The sequence below is a fragment of the Heterodontus francisci genome, chromosome 35, assembly GCF_036365525.1.
Source record: "Heterodontus francisci isolate sHetFra1 chromosome 35, sHetFra1.hap1, whole genome shotgun sequence".
In the NCBI taxonomy this organism is placed as follows: domain Eukaryota; kingdom Metazoa; phylum Chordata; class Chondrichthyes; order Heterodontiformes; family Heterodontidae; genus Heterodontus; species Heterodontus francisci.
Window position 1 is genome coordinate 51720938 of NC_090405.1, and position 17155 is coordinate 51738092.

At 48.2% G+C, this 17155-nt stretch overlaps 1 protein-coding gene across 1 annotated transcript in view; it reads left to right on the plus strand.

Annotated features, from left to right (window-relative positions):
- The window catches only part of LOC137350691 (creatine kinase U-type, mitochondrial-like), a 53409-nt gene that overhangs the window by 19208 nt on the left and 17046 nt on the right, over positions 1-17155 (plus strand). The window contains exon 6 of the mRNA XM_068015568.1: positions 10204-10289. Coding sequence (XP_067871669.1) covers positions 10204-10289 — 86 coding nt within the window. The remainder of the gene's footprint in view (positions 1-10203; positions 10290-17155) is intronic.

A 17155-nucleotide genomic window follows, 5' to 3' on the forward strand; every position in this document is an offset into this window, starting at 1 on the left:
CAGACAGACGAGGAGATCCTCCTCCCGGCCCACGCCCCTCCGCACCGGGTGCCCAAAGGTCAGGAGCGTGGGACTGAAGTGCAGCCAGAACTTGAGGAGCAGCCCCTTCAGATACTCAAAGAGGGGCTGCAACCTCGCACACTCCATGCATAGATGAAACACGGACTCGTCCAGGCCGCAGAAAGTACAGGCGGCCTGGGAGTCCGTGAACCTACATAAAAGTCTATTGCACGGGACTGCCCTGTGCAGCACCCTCCACCCCAGGTCCCCGATGTAAAGGGGGAGGACTCCCGTGTAAAGAGACCTCCATCGGGGTTTCACCGTGTTCCAGACTCAGAATAGATCCCGGTAACAGACAGGCAACTCCCTCAGAGAGGCTCGGCTAACGGTCTCCGCAGGGAGCTGCGTGTTGTCTTGAAGGCAGTGACACTGACGGAAAAAATACGTCGTCAGCGTACACCATCTGGTAGGACACTTGACGTACAGGTATCTCTGCAGGGTTCAAAGATGGAGAGTCGCAGCCTGGGTGCGGACGCACACCAGCGACTGGCCGCCCTCCTCAATCGGGAGACTGAGGACCACGGAAGAGACCCAGAGTTTCCTCTTGCCCCAGAAGAAATCGACGAGCTTCTTCTGGATCTTGGTGGCCAAAGTGACCAACCGGTACCACAGCATGGAGGCCACCAGTTGGTTTATGACCAGCGCTCGGCCCCTGTAGGAAAGCACTTGGAGCAGTCCTGTCCAGCGCCCCAGCCAAATGGTGACTTTCACCCCCAACTCCTGCCAGTTTGCTGGCCAGGCTTCCTCAGTGGGGCTAAGGTAGACTCCCAGATAGAGGAGACATGTGGTGCTCCACGCAAAAGGTGTTATCTCCTCTGGCAGGGAATCTACCCGCCACTGACTCACCAGGAGACCGGAACATTTCTCCCAATTGATCCTCGCAGAGGAGGCAGCAGAAAAGGTCTGCTGGCAGTCACGCATCCTCCGCCAGTCAACGGGATCTGCGACCGCAAGGAGCACGTCATAGGCGTAAGCCGAGAGGACGACCCGCATGGCAGGCTCGCGCAGACCCAATCCCGTCAACCTCCTGCGAAGCAGGCACAGGAACAGCTCCACGCAGATGGTGTCCAATTGGCCAGACATGGGGCATCCCTGACGCACTCCTCTACCAAAGCGAAGGGGCGCTGTCGAGGACCCGTTAAGCTTGACTAGACACTCTGCGGCGGCGTATAAAAGTCGGACCTGGGCCACAAAATGCGGCCCGAGTCCGAAAGCACGCAGAGTCCCGAAAAGGTATTCGTGATCCACACTGTCGAACACCTCCTGATCGAGGGAGAGAAAGGCGACCGACTGACCAGCCCTCTGGGAAAGATGGATCAGGTCCCGGACCAGGTGGATGTTGTCCTGGATGGATCGGCTCGGGACCATGTAGGACTGGTCGGGGTGGATCATGTGGGCCAGCACGGAGCCCAGGGGGGTAGACATAGCCCGGGCAAAGATCTTCTAATCCGTGCTGAGGAGGGAGACCGGACGCCAGTTTTTAAGCAGGCGGAGATCGCCCCACTTCGACAGCAGGACGATGACTGCCCTGCGCCACGAGAGGGGCATATCCCAGTCGCCAGGCTTTCCCCCAGGACCCGCGCGTAATCGTCCCCAAGACGTCCCAGAATACCCTGAGGAACTCCACGGTCAGGCCGTCCAGCCCTGGGGATTTGCTCCTCGAGAGCTGGTGGAGGGCGCTGGTCAGCTCCGCCAAAGTGAGTGGAGCATCCAATCCTTCGGCGCCCTCTGGGCTGACCTGCGGCAGGTCCTCCAACAAAACTCTGCGCATGTCCTCACTGGACGGATCCGGAGAGAACAACGCACTGTAATAAGTACGGACCAGGAGGTCCATTCCCTCTGGATCCGTGATGGATGATCCGTCGTCGGCCAGCAGCTCAACGAGCTGCTTACGGAACCCCCGCCATTTTTCCAGCAAGTAGAAGAAGGGTGAGGCGCGGCCCAAATCTTCCAGGATCTGGATCCACGACCTCACGTAAGGGCCTCAGGACCCTATGAGCTGCAGGTCCCTCAGCATGCCCTTCTTCTCTTTGGACGCCTGCCACAGGGCCGGGTCCGCAACGGCATCACTGAGTCGAGCAACTCCCTCTCTAGACGCCCGATCTCGGCCTCCTGTCTCTTGGTCAACCCCTTCGCATACTCCTGACAGAAGACGCGGATGTGAGTCTTGCCCACGTCCCACCACAGCCTCAGGGAGGGGAAGCCCCCCTCCTTCCTTCTCCAGTCGGCTCAGAATCGACGGATCAAGCCCCAGAATCGCACGTCCTCCTGCAGCCGGTTGTTAAAGTGCCAGTCCGCAGACCCTGCCTACGTGCGGTGCGCGATGAACTCCGCCCACAACAGGTGGTGGTCCGAGCACGGCACAAGCTGCATGGAGGCCGCCGAGACGCGGGAGACGTACGCCTGTGAAAAGTAGAGGCGGTTGATTCGGGACCTTCCTCCTCCAGACCTCCACGTGAAGGCGCTGGAGTCAGGATGGAGATTCCGCCAGACGTCCACCAAGTTGAGGGAGCTGATCAGTTCCCTCAACTTCTCCACCGACGCTTGGCCGCGCTGGGGACTGGAGCGATCCTCCACCTCGAGAGTACAGTTAAAACACCACCCCCCCACCCCCCCTAGGATAATGCACTTGCCGCTATTGATGGAGCTCAAGAGAGCAGATACTTCTTCAAAGAAGCGCGCTTGCAACGCGCCAGGTCTGGGCACGTACACGTTCACAAAGTGGAGTGGCATGCTACCCAGGCGAACGGCGAGGTGGAGCAAGCGACCTGGCACTGGCTCCTTGACCCCCAAGATCTCTGGCTGAAAAGTCAGGACCAACATGATAGCCACCCCACTAGAAATAGGGGTGAGGTGACTCATGTAGACCCCACCCTGCCACTCCAGCAGCCAGGTGGCTTCATCCCCCGGAACGGTGTGGGTTTCCTGCAGAAAACTCACCGCGTATCTCCCTTCCCTGACGACTGAGAGATTGTGAAATCTGCGGTGAGACCCCCTGCTGCCATTGGTGTTGAGGCTGGCTATGGTTATCTTCATGTCAAAGGTACTTAAAGACCGTCACCAACACCTCGCTGTGAGGAGGCAGCGGAAGTGCACTGAAATGGAGCCTCACCACCAGCTTCACTTCCACTCATTTGCCCCCCTTCTTGAGGACAGCTCGGATGGACGGGATGATGAGCCTCAAATTCGACCACTGGTTGAGGGCCACAAGGATGTCCCGGAGTTCCGCAATGGGGATAAGCAGAGACTCAGTGGGAGGCACGAGGGACTCCACCACCTCACTGGCGATGGATTCAAAATGGTCCTCCGTGCCCAATGCTGAGCCTGCATCCTCCTCCAGGTCGTCACTGCCAGCGGCCGACACACCCATCACACACTGAGGGGCGGATGTCCGGTCCATGCCAGCTGGTCCCACCTCCATCACAATCTCACGCCCAGGATCGATGGTGGAAGAGCTCTCTGGGTTCATTGATTTGACTGGAGCCTATGGGCATCAACGGTTCAGGGCCCCCTCCACCGCCGTCCCCAGGCCAGTGAGCGGCCCAAGGGAGCAGGCAGTTCCCAACTCCGGAAATCCAGCCATAGCCGAGTCCGGAGGCAGAGAGAAGACCCCATCTCCCGCCCGCAAGCGCCCACAGGCCCAGCAGACGGGGAACTACGCAAATTGGCCTCTTGGTCTTGCCCCTCCACCCGACCCATCGGCCAAAGGAGTGATTTCTCCCATGGGTCCCCAGGCGCACTCTCTTCCCCCTCATTGGGAGTTGCCAAAGTGACAGGGACATCACGCCCCCCCGCCATCCCGAGGGACAGGGGGTTCCTGCCAAGGGCTCATACGAACATACGAATTAGGCGCAGAAGTAGGCTATAAGACCCCTCGAGCTTGCTCCACCATTCAATAAGATCCTGGCTGATATGTTTGTGTCTCGAATTCCACACTCCCATCTACCCTGATCACCTTTGATTCCCTTGCCTAACAAGAATCTATCTACCTCCGCCTTAAAAATATTCAATGACCCCGCCTCCACCACCTTCTGAGGCAGAGAGTTCCGAAGTTGCACAACCCTCAGAGAAAAAATTTCTCCTCATCTCTGTCTGAAAAGGTTGACCCCTAATTTTAAAATAGTGCCCCCTAGTTCTGGACTCACCCACAAGAGGAAACATCCTTTCCACATTCACCCTGTCAAGACCGTTCAGGATCTTATAAACTTCAATCAAGTCTCCTCTCACTCTTCTAAACTCCAGTGAAAACAAGCCCAGTCTGTCCAACCTTTCCTCATAAGACAACCCACTCACTCCAGGTATCAATCTAGTGAAACGCCTCCAATGCATTTACATCCATCTTTAAATAAGGAGACCAAAACTACACACAGTATTCAAGATGTGGTCTCACCGATGCCCTGCATAACTGAAGCATAACATCCTGACTTTTATTTTCAATTCTTCTCTTAATAAAGGATAGCATTCCATTCGTCTTCTTTATTATTTGCTGTACCTGCATACTAACATTTTGTGACTCATACACTAGAACACCGAGATCCCTCTGCACCTCGGAATTCTGCAGTCGTTCTCCATTTAAGTAACACTCTTTTTTTTATTCTTCCTGCCAAAGTGAACAACTTCACATTTTCCCACATTATACTCCATCTGCCAGATTTTTGGCCACTCACTCTACCTATTTATATCGGAATGCAAGCTCCTTATGTTGTCTTCACAACATACTTTCCTGCTTATCTTTGTGTCATCTGCAAATTTAGCTACCATGCCATCGCTCCCCTCATCTAAGTCATTGATACCAGTTGTAAAAAAGTTTCGGCCCCAGCACAGACTCCTGCGGGACTCCACTTGTCACATCCTGCCAATCAGAAAAGGACCCATTTATGCATACTCTCCGTTTTCTGCCAGCCAGCCAATCTTCTATCCATGCTAATATGTTACCCTCTACACCATGAGCTCCTACTTTGCGCAATACCCTTTTACGTGACACCTTGTCAAATGCCTTCTGGAAATCCAAGTACAGTACATCAACGGGCTCCCCTTTATCCACGGCACATGTTACACCTTCAAAGAACTCCAATAAATTGGTTAAACACGATCTCCCTTTCACAAAGCCATTCTGACTATTCCCGAGCACATTGAGTTTTTCTACATGCCCAGCTATAGCCTCCTTAATGATTGATTCTAACACCTTCCGTCAAGCTAACTGGCCTATAGTTGGCTGTTTTCTGCCTCCCCCTCCCCCCTTTCTTGAATAGAGGTGTTATATTTGCTATTTTCCAGTCTGATGGAACCTTCCAGAAACTAGCAAATTTTGAAAAATTAACACCAACTTATAAACTACCTCATTAGCCACCTCTTTTAAGACCCTAGGATGAAGTCCATCAGGACCCAGGGACTTATCAGCCCGCAGCTCCATCAGTTTGGTCAGTACCACTTCCCTGATGATTGAAATTTCATTGTAATCCACCTCCTGATTTACAGCTTTTGCTGGAATCTTTTTTGTATCCTCTATAGTGAAGTCAGAAGCAAAACATTTGTTCATTGCAGCTGCCATTTCCTTATTATCTATTAACTCCCCATTCTCACTCTCCAGAGGACCAACACTAACTTTACTTGCTATTTCCCTTTTTAAATGCAGGTAGATACTCTTGCTATCTGTTTTTACATTCTAGCTCGCTTCCTCTCATACTCTAGTTTCTTTCTCCTGATTAACCTTTTCGTCATTCTCTGCTGCTCTTTATATTCTGACCAATCATCTGACCTGCCACTCCTCTTTGTGCAATTATATGTCTTTTCCTTAAGTTTGATGCTTTCTTTAACTTTGTTAGTTAACCACAGATGGTGGGTTCTCCCCTCAGAATTTTTCTTTATAGTAGAAATATACTTATCCAGAGTATTCTGAAATATCCCTTTGAATGTCTGCCACTACTTCTCTATTGATCTATCTCCTAGCCAAGCAACCCAGTTCACTTCAGCTCAAGGCCCTAATGGTGCTGGTGGTGGGGGGAGCCCGAGGACCAGCACCAGGAGATGGGCCCCGAAACTCATGGCCCTCTTCAGAGGAGGGTCGCCTCCTTCTCTTATTCCGGGAGGGATGTGGAGGCTAAGAGATTTCCACATCAGGAGACGTCTCTGTTTCTACCTCCGTACCCCCCTCCCCAGATCCCTTGGGCCTGAGCTCAGCCGCGGGACAGGTGGGTACCTCTGAACCAGGCTTAGGGCTGAGCTCATGCTCAGGTTGTCGCTTTGTGTCCAAGGGTCGTGCCTTCCGGTGTTTCGACTTGTGCCATACCTTCCTTCCACCCGGACGGGTCTTCCCCTCCCCACCAAAGGCCGTGAAAACCACAGCCTCCGGAACCACCTGAGCGGTGGTTGTTGCAGGTGTCGGTGGAGTAGGGGGAGCTGCAGGGGCGCAACCCTGGACCGCCGAGTTGGCAGCCCAGAGGTTGGGGCAGCTCTTCCGAACATGCCCCACCCACTTGCAAGCATGGCACTGTGCCCCATCCGAGGTCCAGAAGACACGGTAGGCCACCCCCTGGAGTCCGACAATAAAACAGCCCTCCGAGACCTTGTCCCATGCCAGCTGCATAAATAGCTGGCGGCAGAAGGAGTACACATGCCAGAGGCTGCTTTCCCGAAAACCGAGTGGGACTGGGATGATCCCCGACCTCATCTCCCCTAGATGGTACAGGTGGGAGAGAAGGAGGTCACCGGGAATAAAGGGCAGAACGTTTGTTATATTCATGCGCAGTGCTGTTGCCCCTAGAGGGTCCAGTCAGGAAAGTCCTGCCCATGGTGAGCCCCCTACGAAGGGCCAGGGCCACCACCCACTTGGTCTTCAGAACACACACAGACTTCCTGTACATCTTTGAGGCTGTGACAATGGCTGAGGGTCCGACAACCTCGGCCATTGCCTTTACGCAAGCCTCAATAGTCATGGTTGGGTGGGTGTAACTCTTCACCCCATGCTTTGTTGTTAGGATTTTAAATGGTGGCAGGGATATAGGAGTGGCTGTAGTAGCTGCTACAGCATAGGAAGGCCATGCCACCGGAGAGAACTGTGAAGCCATGGGACAGAAGAGTCACACCCACCGTTGAACAAAATAAAGTTGAAAAAAATAATAAATTTGTTCCTCAAATACTTTTATGGAGGTTAGGCAAGGGGAGAGAGGCTGAAGGAGAGGAAGGCCAGGAGGAATCAGTCTCTTTACAGATGTTAGCTAAAGGCAGCCTTTCCGCTGCTCTTCCAGTTGGTGGGGGCGGGGGGGGATGATGTCTTCACCTGGGACAGCTGTAAGCTGTCAGGCACACTTTGCTTCCGATGTTGACAGAAAACAGAAAATCTCTTCACCCCGGCAACTCCAGCTACCCCAGGCTAGGTAGTTGGGGTGGGGAGGGAGCTCCCTATTCAATGGTGTTAAACACAGTTGTCCTGCACAGTCTTCCTTTTTACATAATAATCCAATTCCCTCTTGAATGCCTTAATTGAACCTGCCTCCACCACACTGCATTCGAGATCCTAATCATTTGTTGCGTGAACAAGATTTTCCTCATGTCACCATTGCTTCTTTTGTCAATTCCCTTAAATTTGTGTTCTCTCGTTCTCGATCCTTTCACGAGTGAGAACAGTTTCTCTCTATCTACTCTGTCCAGACCCCTCATGATTTTGAATACCTCTATCAAATCTCCTCTCAACCTTCTCTTCTCCAAGGAAAACAGTCCTAACTTCTCCAATCTATCTATGTAACTAATGTTCTTCATCCCTAGAACCATTCTCATGAATCTTTTCTACACCCTCTCTAACGCCTTCACATCCTTCCTAAAGTATGGAGCCTAGAACTGGACGCAATACTCCAGCTGAGGCCAAACTAGCGTTTTATACAAGTTTAACATAACTCCGTTGATTTTGTACTTTGAGAAATGGATTCTGAATGCTTTATTATCCAATCTCTAAACTTGTCCAACCACCACATATAGACCCAGGTCCCTCTGGTCCAGCACCCACTTTAGAATTGTACATTTTTTTAAATATTCTCTCTTCATGTTCTTTCTACCAAATGAATCATTTCACACTTCTCTGCATTAAATTTCATCTGCCACTTGTCCGCCCATTCCACCAACCTGCCTCTGTCCTTTTGAAGTTCTGCGCTATCCTCCTCAGTTCACATTACTTCCAAGTTTTGTATCATCTGCAAGTTTTGAAATTGTGCCCTGTACACCAAGGTCTAGGTCATGAATATATATCAGGAAAAGCAAGGGGGTCATAACAGAACCCGAGTCTCGAAATAGGGGACACAATTTTAAAATAAGGGGGAAGCCACTTAGGACAGAGATGAGGTGAAATGTCTTTACTCAGAGGGTTGTGAATATTTGGAATTCTCTACCCAGAGGGCTGTGGAAGCTCAGTCATTGAGTATGTTTAAAGCAGACATTGACAAATTTCTAAAGACCAATGACATAAGGGGATATGAGGATAGTGTGGGAAAAAGGAATTCAAGTGGATGATCAGCCATGATCGCATTGAATGGCAGGGCAGGCTCGATGGGCTGAACGGCCTACTCCTGCTCCTATGTTCCTAACACCAACCCCTGCGGAACTTCCCTGTAAATCTTCCTCCAGTCCAAAAAACAACCGTTAACCACAACTGTTTCCTGTCACTCAGCCAATTTCGTATCCATGTTGCTACTGTCCCTAATATTCCATGACCTCTAACTTTGCCCACAAGTCTGTTGTGCAGCACTTTATCAAATGCCTTTTGGAAGTCCATGTACACCACACCAACTACATTACCCTCATCAACCTTCTCTGTTACTTCATCAAAAACTCAACCAAGTTAGTTAAATGTGATTTGCCCTTAACAAATCCATCTTGGCTTTCCTCAATTAACCCACAAGTGTCCAATTGACTATTAATTTTGTCCTGAATTATATTTTCTAAATGTTTCTCCGCCAAAAAGGTTAAATTGACTGGTCTGTAGTTGTTGGGCTTATCTTTATACATTTTTTTGAACAGTTTACAATTCTGCTGTCCTCCAGTACCACCCGAGTCTAAGGAAGATTGGAAAATTATGGCCAGTGCCTCTGCAATTTTTACTCTCATTTCCCTCAGTATCCTTGGATGCATCTCATCCGGTCCTGGTGTCGAATCAACTTTAAGTACAGACAGCCTATCCAATACCTCCTCCTTATAAATGTTAAACCTTTCAAGTGTCTGAACTACCTTTTCTTTCCCATGACCTGAACAGCACCTTCTTCCTTGGTAAAGACAAATGCAAAGTATTCATTTAATACCTCAGCTAGAACCCCTGCCTCCATGCGTAAATCCCCAATTTGGTCCATAATCGGTTCCACTCCGCCTTTTACTATTTATATGCCTATAGAAGACTTTTGGATTCCCTTTTATGTTGGCAGCCAGTCTCTTCACATACTCTCTCTTTGCTTCTTATTTGGTTTATTCAATTCCCCTTTGAACCTTCTATATTCAGCCTTGTTCTCAGTTGTATTATCCACCTGACATTTGTCATAAGCACACTTTTTCTTCTTCATCTTAATCTCTATCTCTTTTGTCATCCCGGGAGCTCTGGATCTGTTTGCCTACCTTTCCTTTCCATGGGAATATACCTTGACTGTGTACAAACTATCTCTTCTTTAAAGACAGCCCATTGTTCAGTTACAGTTTTGCCTGCCAACCTTTGATTCCAATTTATCTGGGTCAGATCCATTCTTACCCTATTGAAATAAAAACAAGAAATGCTGGAACCACTCAGCAAGTCTGGCAGCATCTGTGGAAAGAGAAGCAGAGTTAACGTTTCGGGTCAGTGACCCTTCATCGGAACTGACAAATATTAGAAAAGTCACAGGTTAGAGGCAAGTGAGGTGGGGGTGGGGCAAGAGGTAACAAAGGAGGTCAAACACCAGGAGGGAAACAGAAAGCAATGAAGGTGAACAAGGTAAAAGAGACAAACGAAAATCCCGTTGGAGAGAAGAGCAGAACTTCTTCAAGGTAGGCATTACCCTATTGAAGTTGGCCTTCCCCCAGTTAATTATTACTACTCTGGATTGTTCCTTGTCCTTTTCCATAGCCAACCTAAACCTTATGATACAACGATCACTGTCCCTTAAATAATATAACCATTTCTTTCCATAGGATCACTTTTTGTTCGACAAACCGGTGTCACCTTTCCTGATGTCCTCAAGGATGGCCAGAGATTGGCCTGATGCCCGGAGCATTTGGTGAGTTCCTCAGTATAACTATCCCGCCCTCAAATTCCACTCATGCTCAAAAGGGCTGCACTGGGCCTCCAGAAATTTCATCCATTTGGGGGTGATGTCAGGAAGCATTTCTTCAGACAAAAGGTGGTGGAAATCTGGAATACTTGCCCCAAAAAACTGTTGAAGCTGGAGGTAAATTGAATGTTACAAAAGTGACAGTGATAGATTTTTGTTCGGCAAGGTATTAAGGATTACAGAACTAATGCAGGTAGATGGAGATAGAAGGGTCTGGGAGTTGGGAAACTGGGACACAAGCAAAGGTTGGAAGAATAGTGTGGATGTAGGGCTCAGTATTTCCTTCCGGATTTCCCTATTCACCTGCTCGCAGGAGACCTCCTAGTTCTGGTAAGCTTTTTGTAAAATAGCTGTTAGTGCGAAAGCACGAGCAAAGGTATCCAATCTTTATTTTGTAAATGCAACATTTGCAGAAGTCACGTGATCGTATGCTCATCTGATCAGATGTCACATGATTCTGAGTCACATGGTCACATATCATGGTCAGAACATTATGTGATCAAACTTCCAGATCTGCCTCCAACCAGAGTGGGCAACCTTATCTACATTAGCAGCACCGATGCACCGTACATCTGCATAGATTGACATGCAAATTTTTCCATTGGAAGGGCATTACTCATCAAAACTGTGAGCAAGGGGGTTTCACTGAATATCTGTGTATTAATCTCAAGTCAGAGCCCCAAATTTAACTTATTTATTTGCATAGTTTCTCATCCCAATTTCCATAGTGACAGGGTATTCTTTCCTGGTGACATGACAACAGACTGCAGAACTATGCAGATCAAGCCCGGGCTGTAGGTCTATTATTCTCCAAGCCAGCCATTCTCTAAGTGGATTAGCGGGGGTTCAGTATCAGGCTAGTAGAGGTTGAAGTTTGGGCTAGAAATGCACCAACTGTTAGAATCGGGGAACTTAAACAGCAGAAGAGAGAAGTTAATGGGGAGAAAGAGCAATGGATGGCTGCAGATGGCCACTGATAAACGTTCAAGAACACCCTGATGCAGATCCACACAGCCTGGACATGTTGGCCACGTGTATGTATTAGTCTCGTCCCTGTAGCAGAACCTGGTCTGGTGTGCAAAGGCCACCCCACGTTAAAAGATCCCACACATTGGTATCTTCCACCCCCTCAAAATGAACTTCGGGACCTGGAACATCAGGACTCTCATGGACCACCCCAGCAGCGACAGACCTGAACGTCGCACCGTTATCACAGTCCGAGAACTCCACCACTAGAACATTGATATCGCTGCCCTGAGTGAGACACGGCGAGCAGGAGACGGTCAGCTCAAGAAACAAGGTAATGGATACACCTTCTTCTGGAAAGGTAAACTGGAAGAAGTGCTCTGACTCCATGGGGTTGGCTTCTCAGTAAAAACTAAACTAGCCGACCGCCTCGGCGAGCCCCCTTGTGGATTAAACGATCATTTCATGACCCTCTGGCTCACCCAAACCCAGAAACAGCACGCCACAGTCATCAGCGTGTACGCCCCAACCCAAGAAGCAACAGATGAGGCCAAAGAGGAATTCTACTCTAGGCTTGATCACTTGCAAAGATACTCTTGGTTTCTCGAACAGGAAACATCAAGACTGGTTTGATGAGAACAAACAGGAGATCCAGAAGCTACTAAATCGCAAGCGCAAGGCATTCCTGAACGGGAAACATCACCAAAATTCGAGGGAATAAAAGCAGGTATACAGACAATTGAAGGCTGAGGTTCAACAAAAAACTCGTGACCTAAAGAACAGCTGGTGGGCTGAAAGAGCACAGGAAGTACAGCAACTCACTGACAGACACGACTTGTGTGGATTCTTCAGCACAGTCAAAATCATTTACGGCCCAAATACCCAAGGACCTACTCCACTGAGAGCAAAGAATGGAGTGACACTGATCAAGGACAGAGAGGCAGTCAGCACTCATTGGAAGGAGCATTTCAAAGATCTCCTCAATCACGACTCAGTCCTTGAGGCGAGTGCCCGCGACCACATTCCACAGCATGCTACCCACCATGATCTCAGCACAACCCCAGCCTGACATGAGATTGAAAAGGCCATCGACACTAAAAAAACAATAAGGCCGCTGGTATGGATGGAATTCCTGCTGAAATTCTAAAATACAGCGGAGAGGCACTCTTGACACAAATACATGGTCTCATTTCCCTCATCAGGAAGGAGGAGAGCATGCCAGGGGATCTCCGAGATGGCGTAATTGTGATCATCTTCAAAAATGTGACAAGACCGACTGTGGTAACTACAGAGGGGTATCGCTGCTGTCCACCACAGGGAAGGTCATCGCAAGAGTCCTTCTCAACCATCGCCTCCCTGTGGCTGAAGTGTTCCTACTGGAATCACAATGTGGATTCTGTCCATCAAGAGGCACAGTGGACATGATTTTCACAGCAAGACAACTCCAAGAAAAACAGCAGCAGCCTTTATACATGGCCTTCTTTGACCTCACAAAGGCCTTTGACTCGATCAACAGGGAGGGGTTATGGATCATCTTCCTCAAATCTGGCTGCCCGGAGAAATTTGTCACCAACCTCCGCATACTGCACGACGACACACAAGCTGTAATCCTTACAACAGATCAGTCATCGACCCAATCCGACCCAACCCAAACTGGGGACAAGCAAAGCTGTGTCATCACACCAATGCTCTTTTCCATCTTCCTCGCCGCGACACTCCACCCCATCTCCATGAAGCTCCCTGCCGGAGTAGATCTACTCTACAGGACGAGCAGGAAATTATTTAACCAATGTTGCCTCCAGTCCACAACCAAGGACACCCCAACCTCTGTCATCGAGCTGCAGTACGCTGACAACGCTTGTGTATGCACACACTCAGAGTCCAAGCTTCAAACCCTCGTCGATGCATTCACGGACGCATATGAAAGAATGGGCCTTAAGTCAAACATCTGGAAGACAAAGGTCCTCTACCAGCCTGCACCCACAGAGCAACACCAGCCCCTGACTATCAAGATCCACAGCAAACCACTGGACAATGTGGATCACTTCTCATACATCGGGAGCCTCCTCTCAGCAAGGACAGACATAGACGATGAAACTCAGCATCACCTCCAGTGCCCCAGCACAACCTTCGGTCGTCTGAGGAAAAGAGCGTTTGACAACAAAGATCTCAAACCTGGCACCAAGCTCATGGTCTGCAGGGCCACAGTGTTACCTGCCCTCCTGAATGCATCGGAAAGACACTGTACGGCAGACATCTCAAAGCCCTGGAGACATATCACCAGCGGTGCCTCCGCAAGATCCTGCAAATTCAGTGGTAGAACATGTGCTCCAATATCAGTGTCCTCTCTCAGGCCAACATCCCCAGTATTGTGACACTGGTCATGGCTAGTCAGTTACGTTGGGCAGGCCACATGCCTGACACAAGTCTCCCAAAACAAGCTTTCTACTCCGAGCTCCGTCACGACAAGTGGTTACCAGGAGGGCAGAGGAAACGTTACAAGGACATCCTTAAATCCTTCCTGAAAAAATGTGACATCTCCACTGATTCATGGGAATCTCTTGCCCAAGACGGCCCAAAATGGAGAAGAAGCATCCGCGAAGTTGCCAGCCAGTTTGAACAATGTCAACATCCTCAGGCAGCGACCAAGCACAAACAGCGGAAGGAGCATCGGAAATTCGAGCATCCCATTCACTCGCCTCACCACCTGCCCCACCTGGGGAAGAGTGTGCGGTTTCAGAATTAGTCTATTCAGTCACTGAAGGACCCAGAACCCTGCAGTGGAAATAAGTCATCCTTGTTCCCAAGGGACTGCCTAAGAAGAGTAGAGGGGAATCTGTCTGATTTATCTTTATAGTCCAGAAGCAAAACGACAGGATACACACAAACCCAAAGCCAAAAAAAAATAAAGTTTCAAACAATAGAAAAATGTAGGAAACACACAGCAAGAGAAATCAGGCTGGCCTTTAATGGTGAATTAAGAAGACAATACTTTAACAAACAATTTGGCAATGAGCCTCAGAAGGAGTTTTTAAGACAGATGGCCAAAAGCTTGGTTAAAGAGATAGGTGAGGAATGTCTCAAAACATGTTAAAAGGAGAGGTAGAGAGGCAGAGACGTTTAGGGAGAGAATTCCAAAGCTTCGGGCTCTGGGAACTGAAGGCACGGCCGCCAACAGTGAAGTGATTAAAATTGGAGATGCTAAACTGATCTGAATTAGATGAGTGCAGGGATCTTGAAGGGGCTAGAGGAGTTTCCAGAGATAGGGAGGGGCAAGACCATGGAGGGATTTGATAACGAAGATGAGAATTTTAAATCAAGTAATTCCTCAACTGGGAGCCAATGTAGGTCAGCGAGCACAGGGGTGATGGGTGAACAGGAATTGGTGCGAGTTAAGACATGGGCAGCAGAGTTTTGGATGAGCTCAAGTTTATGGAGGGTGGGATATGGGAGACCAGCCAGGAGTGCATTGGAATAGTCAAGTCTGGAGGTAATAAAGGCATGAATGAATGTTTCAGCAGCAGATGAGCTGAGGCACAGGCGCCAGTAAGAAAGCCCCTACTAATCTCCACTGTAACCCCTGCAATGCAACAACCATTTGTTTTTTAAATAATTCCAGGATTTTAATCTGCATTATTCTATTTGGGAGTTTCTTCCATATACTGGTCACTCTGCATGTTCATGTACTGGTGACTCTGTTTTGATAATTGTATAGTACATGAGTCTGTCACGTTTACACAAGGAAAACTATAAAATGAACTGATGAATTGAGCTCAAACGGACACCTTTTGCTGGAAAACAAGATGGAGTAAGGGGTCAGGTGACCTCTCCTGTAATGTGAATACACATGCTAACTGCTGGACACTGAACCAATCATCATGTCTGGTCAAGTGTTGAAGAAAGCATTAGTAATGTAAATGGCCCATTCAATTTTAATAGCTACCTCTCTTCAACAAGTTGGGCGAACAATGGCTTTGGAGACCTGGAGACTCCAGACTCAAACGCAGGATAAGGTATATGAAAAACACCACTTTATCAAGAAGGCATAGCAATGAGAAACATCCAAACTCCATTGTTGAACAATGGCCACACTATCAAACACTATTTATGAATACACAATGGGAAGGAAACTTAGGTCAGCTGACAGAAACCAAGTCTCTGATAAGGTGCTTTAACAAGAAGTTTTCTGTGCAGAAAGCCAGAAGCTAGAAGGAAGAAAGTCCCATACCAGCAAGAAGGACCCTACCAGAATACCATCTTTAAACTACCTAGACACAGAGCCAAAAGGTGACCTTGAAATTTCCTACCTGAGAAATTGTAACAGGATTTTTGCCATTGAACTGTAATCGATTTAACCAAAGAAATCTGCAACAAAGCATCTGTTCACTTGAAACTTTCCAAGTTTAATGTCAGTGAACCAGGAAAAAAGAAAAACAGGCCTGCACCATTTTTAAATCTTCCTCCCGGGGAAACAAACAAGGTTTCACGACAAACATTTTTAAAAAAACCATCAGACCTAAATGCATGCGATCATTTAATCTATATCTTTTCTTGTGTGAGAGTGGGTGAAGTTTTGAATGTTTTCAGGTACTGTTTAATAGACAGGGTTAAAACACAATTCTAATAAAACCACCGTCTTTGGTCAGTTGAAAGGTAAAAAGTGGAAACCATCCCTATCATTTCCCACTTGTCTGTAAAAATGAGGATTTAATTGTACTCATGTGATGGGCATTAACTGGGGAGCAGACTGAAACAATGATTGCTGGGTTAGGAGGTGTATGTTTGTAATCTGTACCTCTGTAAATAAAAGCATATATTGTGTGTAAAGATTAGGCTCCAGTTCTAACCTTCACTGCCTATCTGAACTCAAACAAAAATTTTCTGATACCAATTCTAGATTTTACCTTTTATCAGTTTTGAGCCCTTTGTTCTGCTCTTACCTGTTAATTTAAAGTAATATTCCAGATAATTGGCAAAAGAACCAGAGGAGATGATGAAATCCTTTTTACCCAGCAAATTGTTTAGATTATTAGATTAGAGATACAGCACTGAAACAGGCCCTTCGGCCCACCGAGTCTGTGCCGAACATCAACCACCCATTTATACTAATCCTACACTAATCCCGTATTCCTACCAAACATCCCCACCTGTCCCTATATTTCCCTACCACCTACCTATACTAGTGACAATTTATAATGGCCAATTTACCTATCAACCTGCAAGTCTTTTGGCTTGTGGGAGGAAACCGGAGCACCCGGAGAAAACCCACGCAGACACAGGGAGAACTTGCAAACTCCACACAGGCAGTACCCGGAATCGAACCCGGGTCACTGGAGCTGTGAGGCTGCAGTGCTAACCACTGCGCCACTGTGCCGCTGTTCTGATATGAAAGGACGGTGGAAGCAGATTTAATTATAACTTTCAAACGAGAATTGCATGAATACTTGAAGGAGAAACATTTGCAGAGCTATGTGGAAGGAACGGGGCAGTGGGACTAATTGGATAGCTCTTTCAAAGAGCTGGCATGGGCACAATGGGCCGAATGGGCACCCGACAGACTGTAGGATTCTAAAAGTAACCTATTCCATTCAACAACAGCTAGTTTTTATATAGAGTCTCTGACATAGAAAAAAGTTCCCAAGGCACTTCTTAGAAGCATAATTAATAAATATGTAACTCAAACCAAAGAGACATGAAAAGGGGTAACAACAAGCCGAGTCAATGAAGGAGGTTTTAAAAAGGTCCTTAAAAAGAGAGAGAGGTGGACAGAATTCCAGAGCTTGGGGCTCAAGTGACTGAAGTCAGCATCTGCAATAGTGAAGGGGGGAAAATGGACAAAGTCAGAG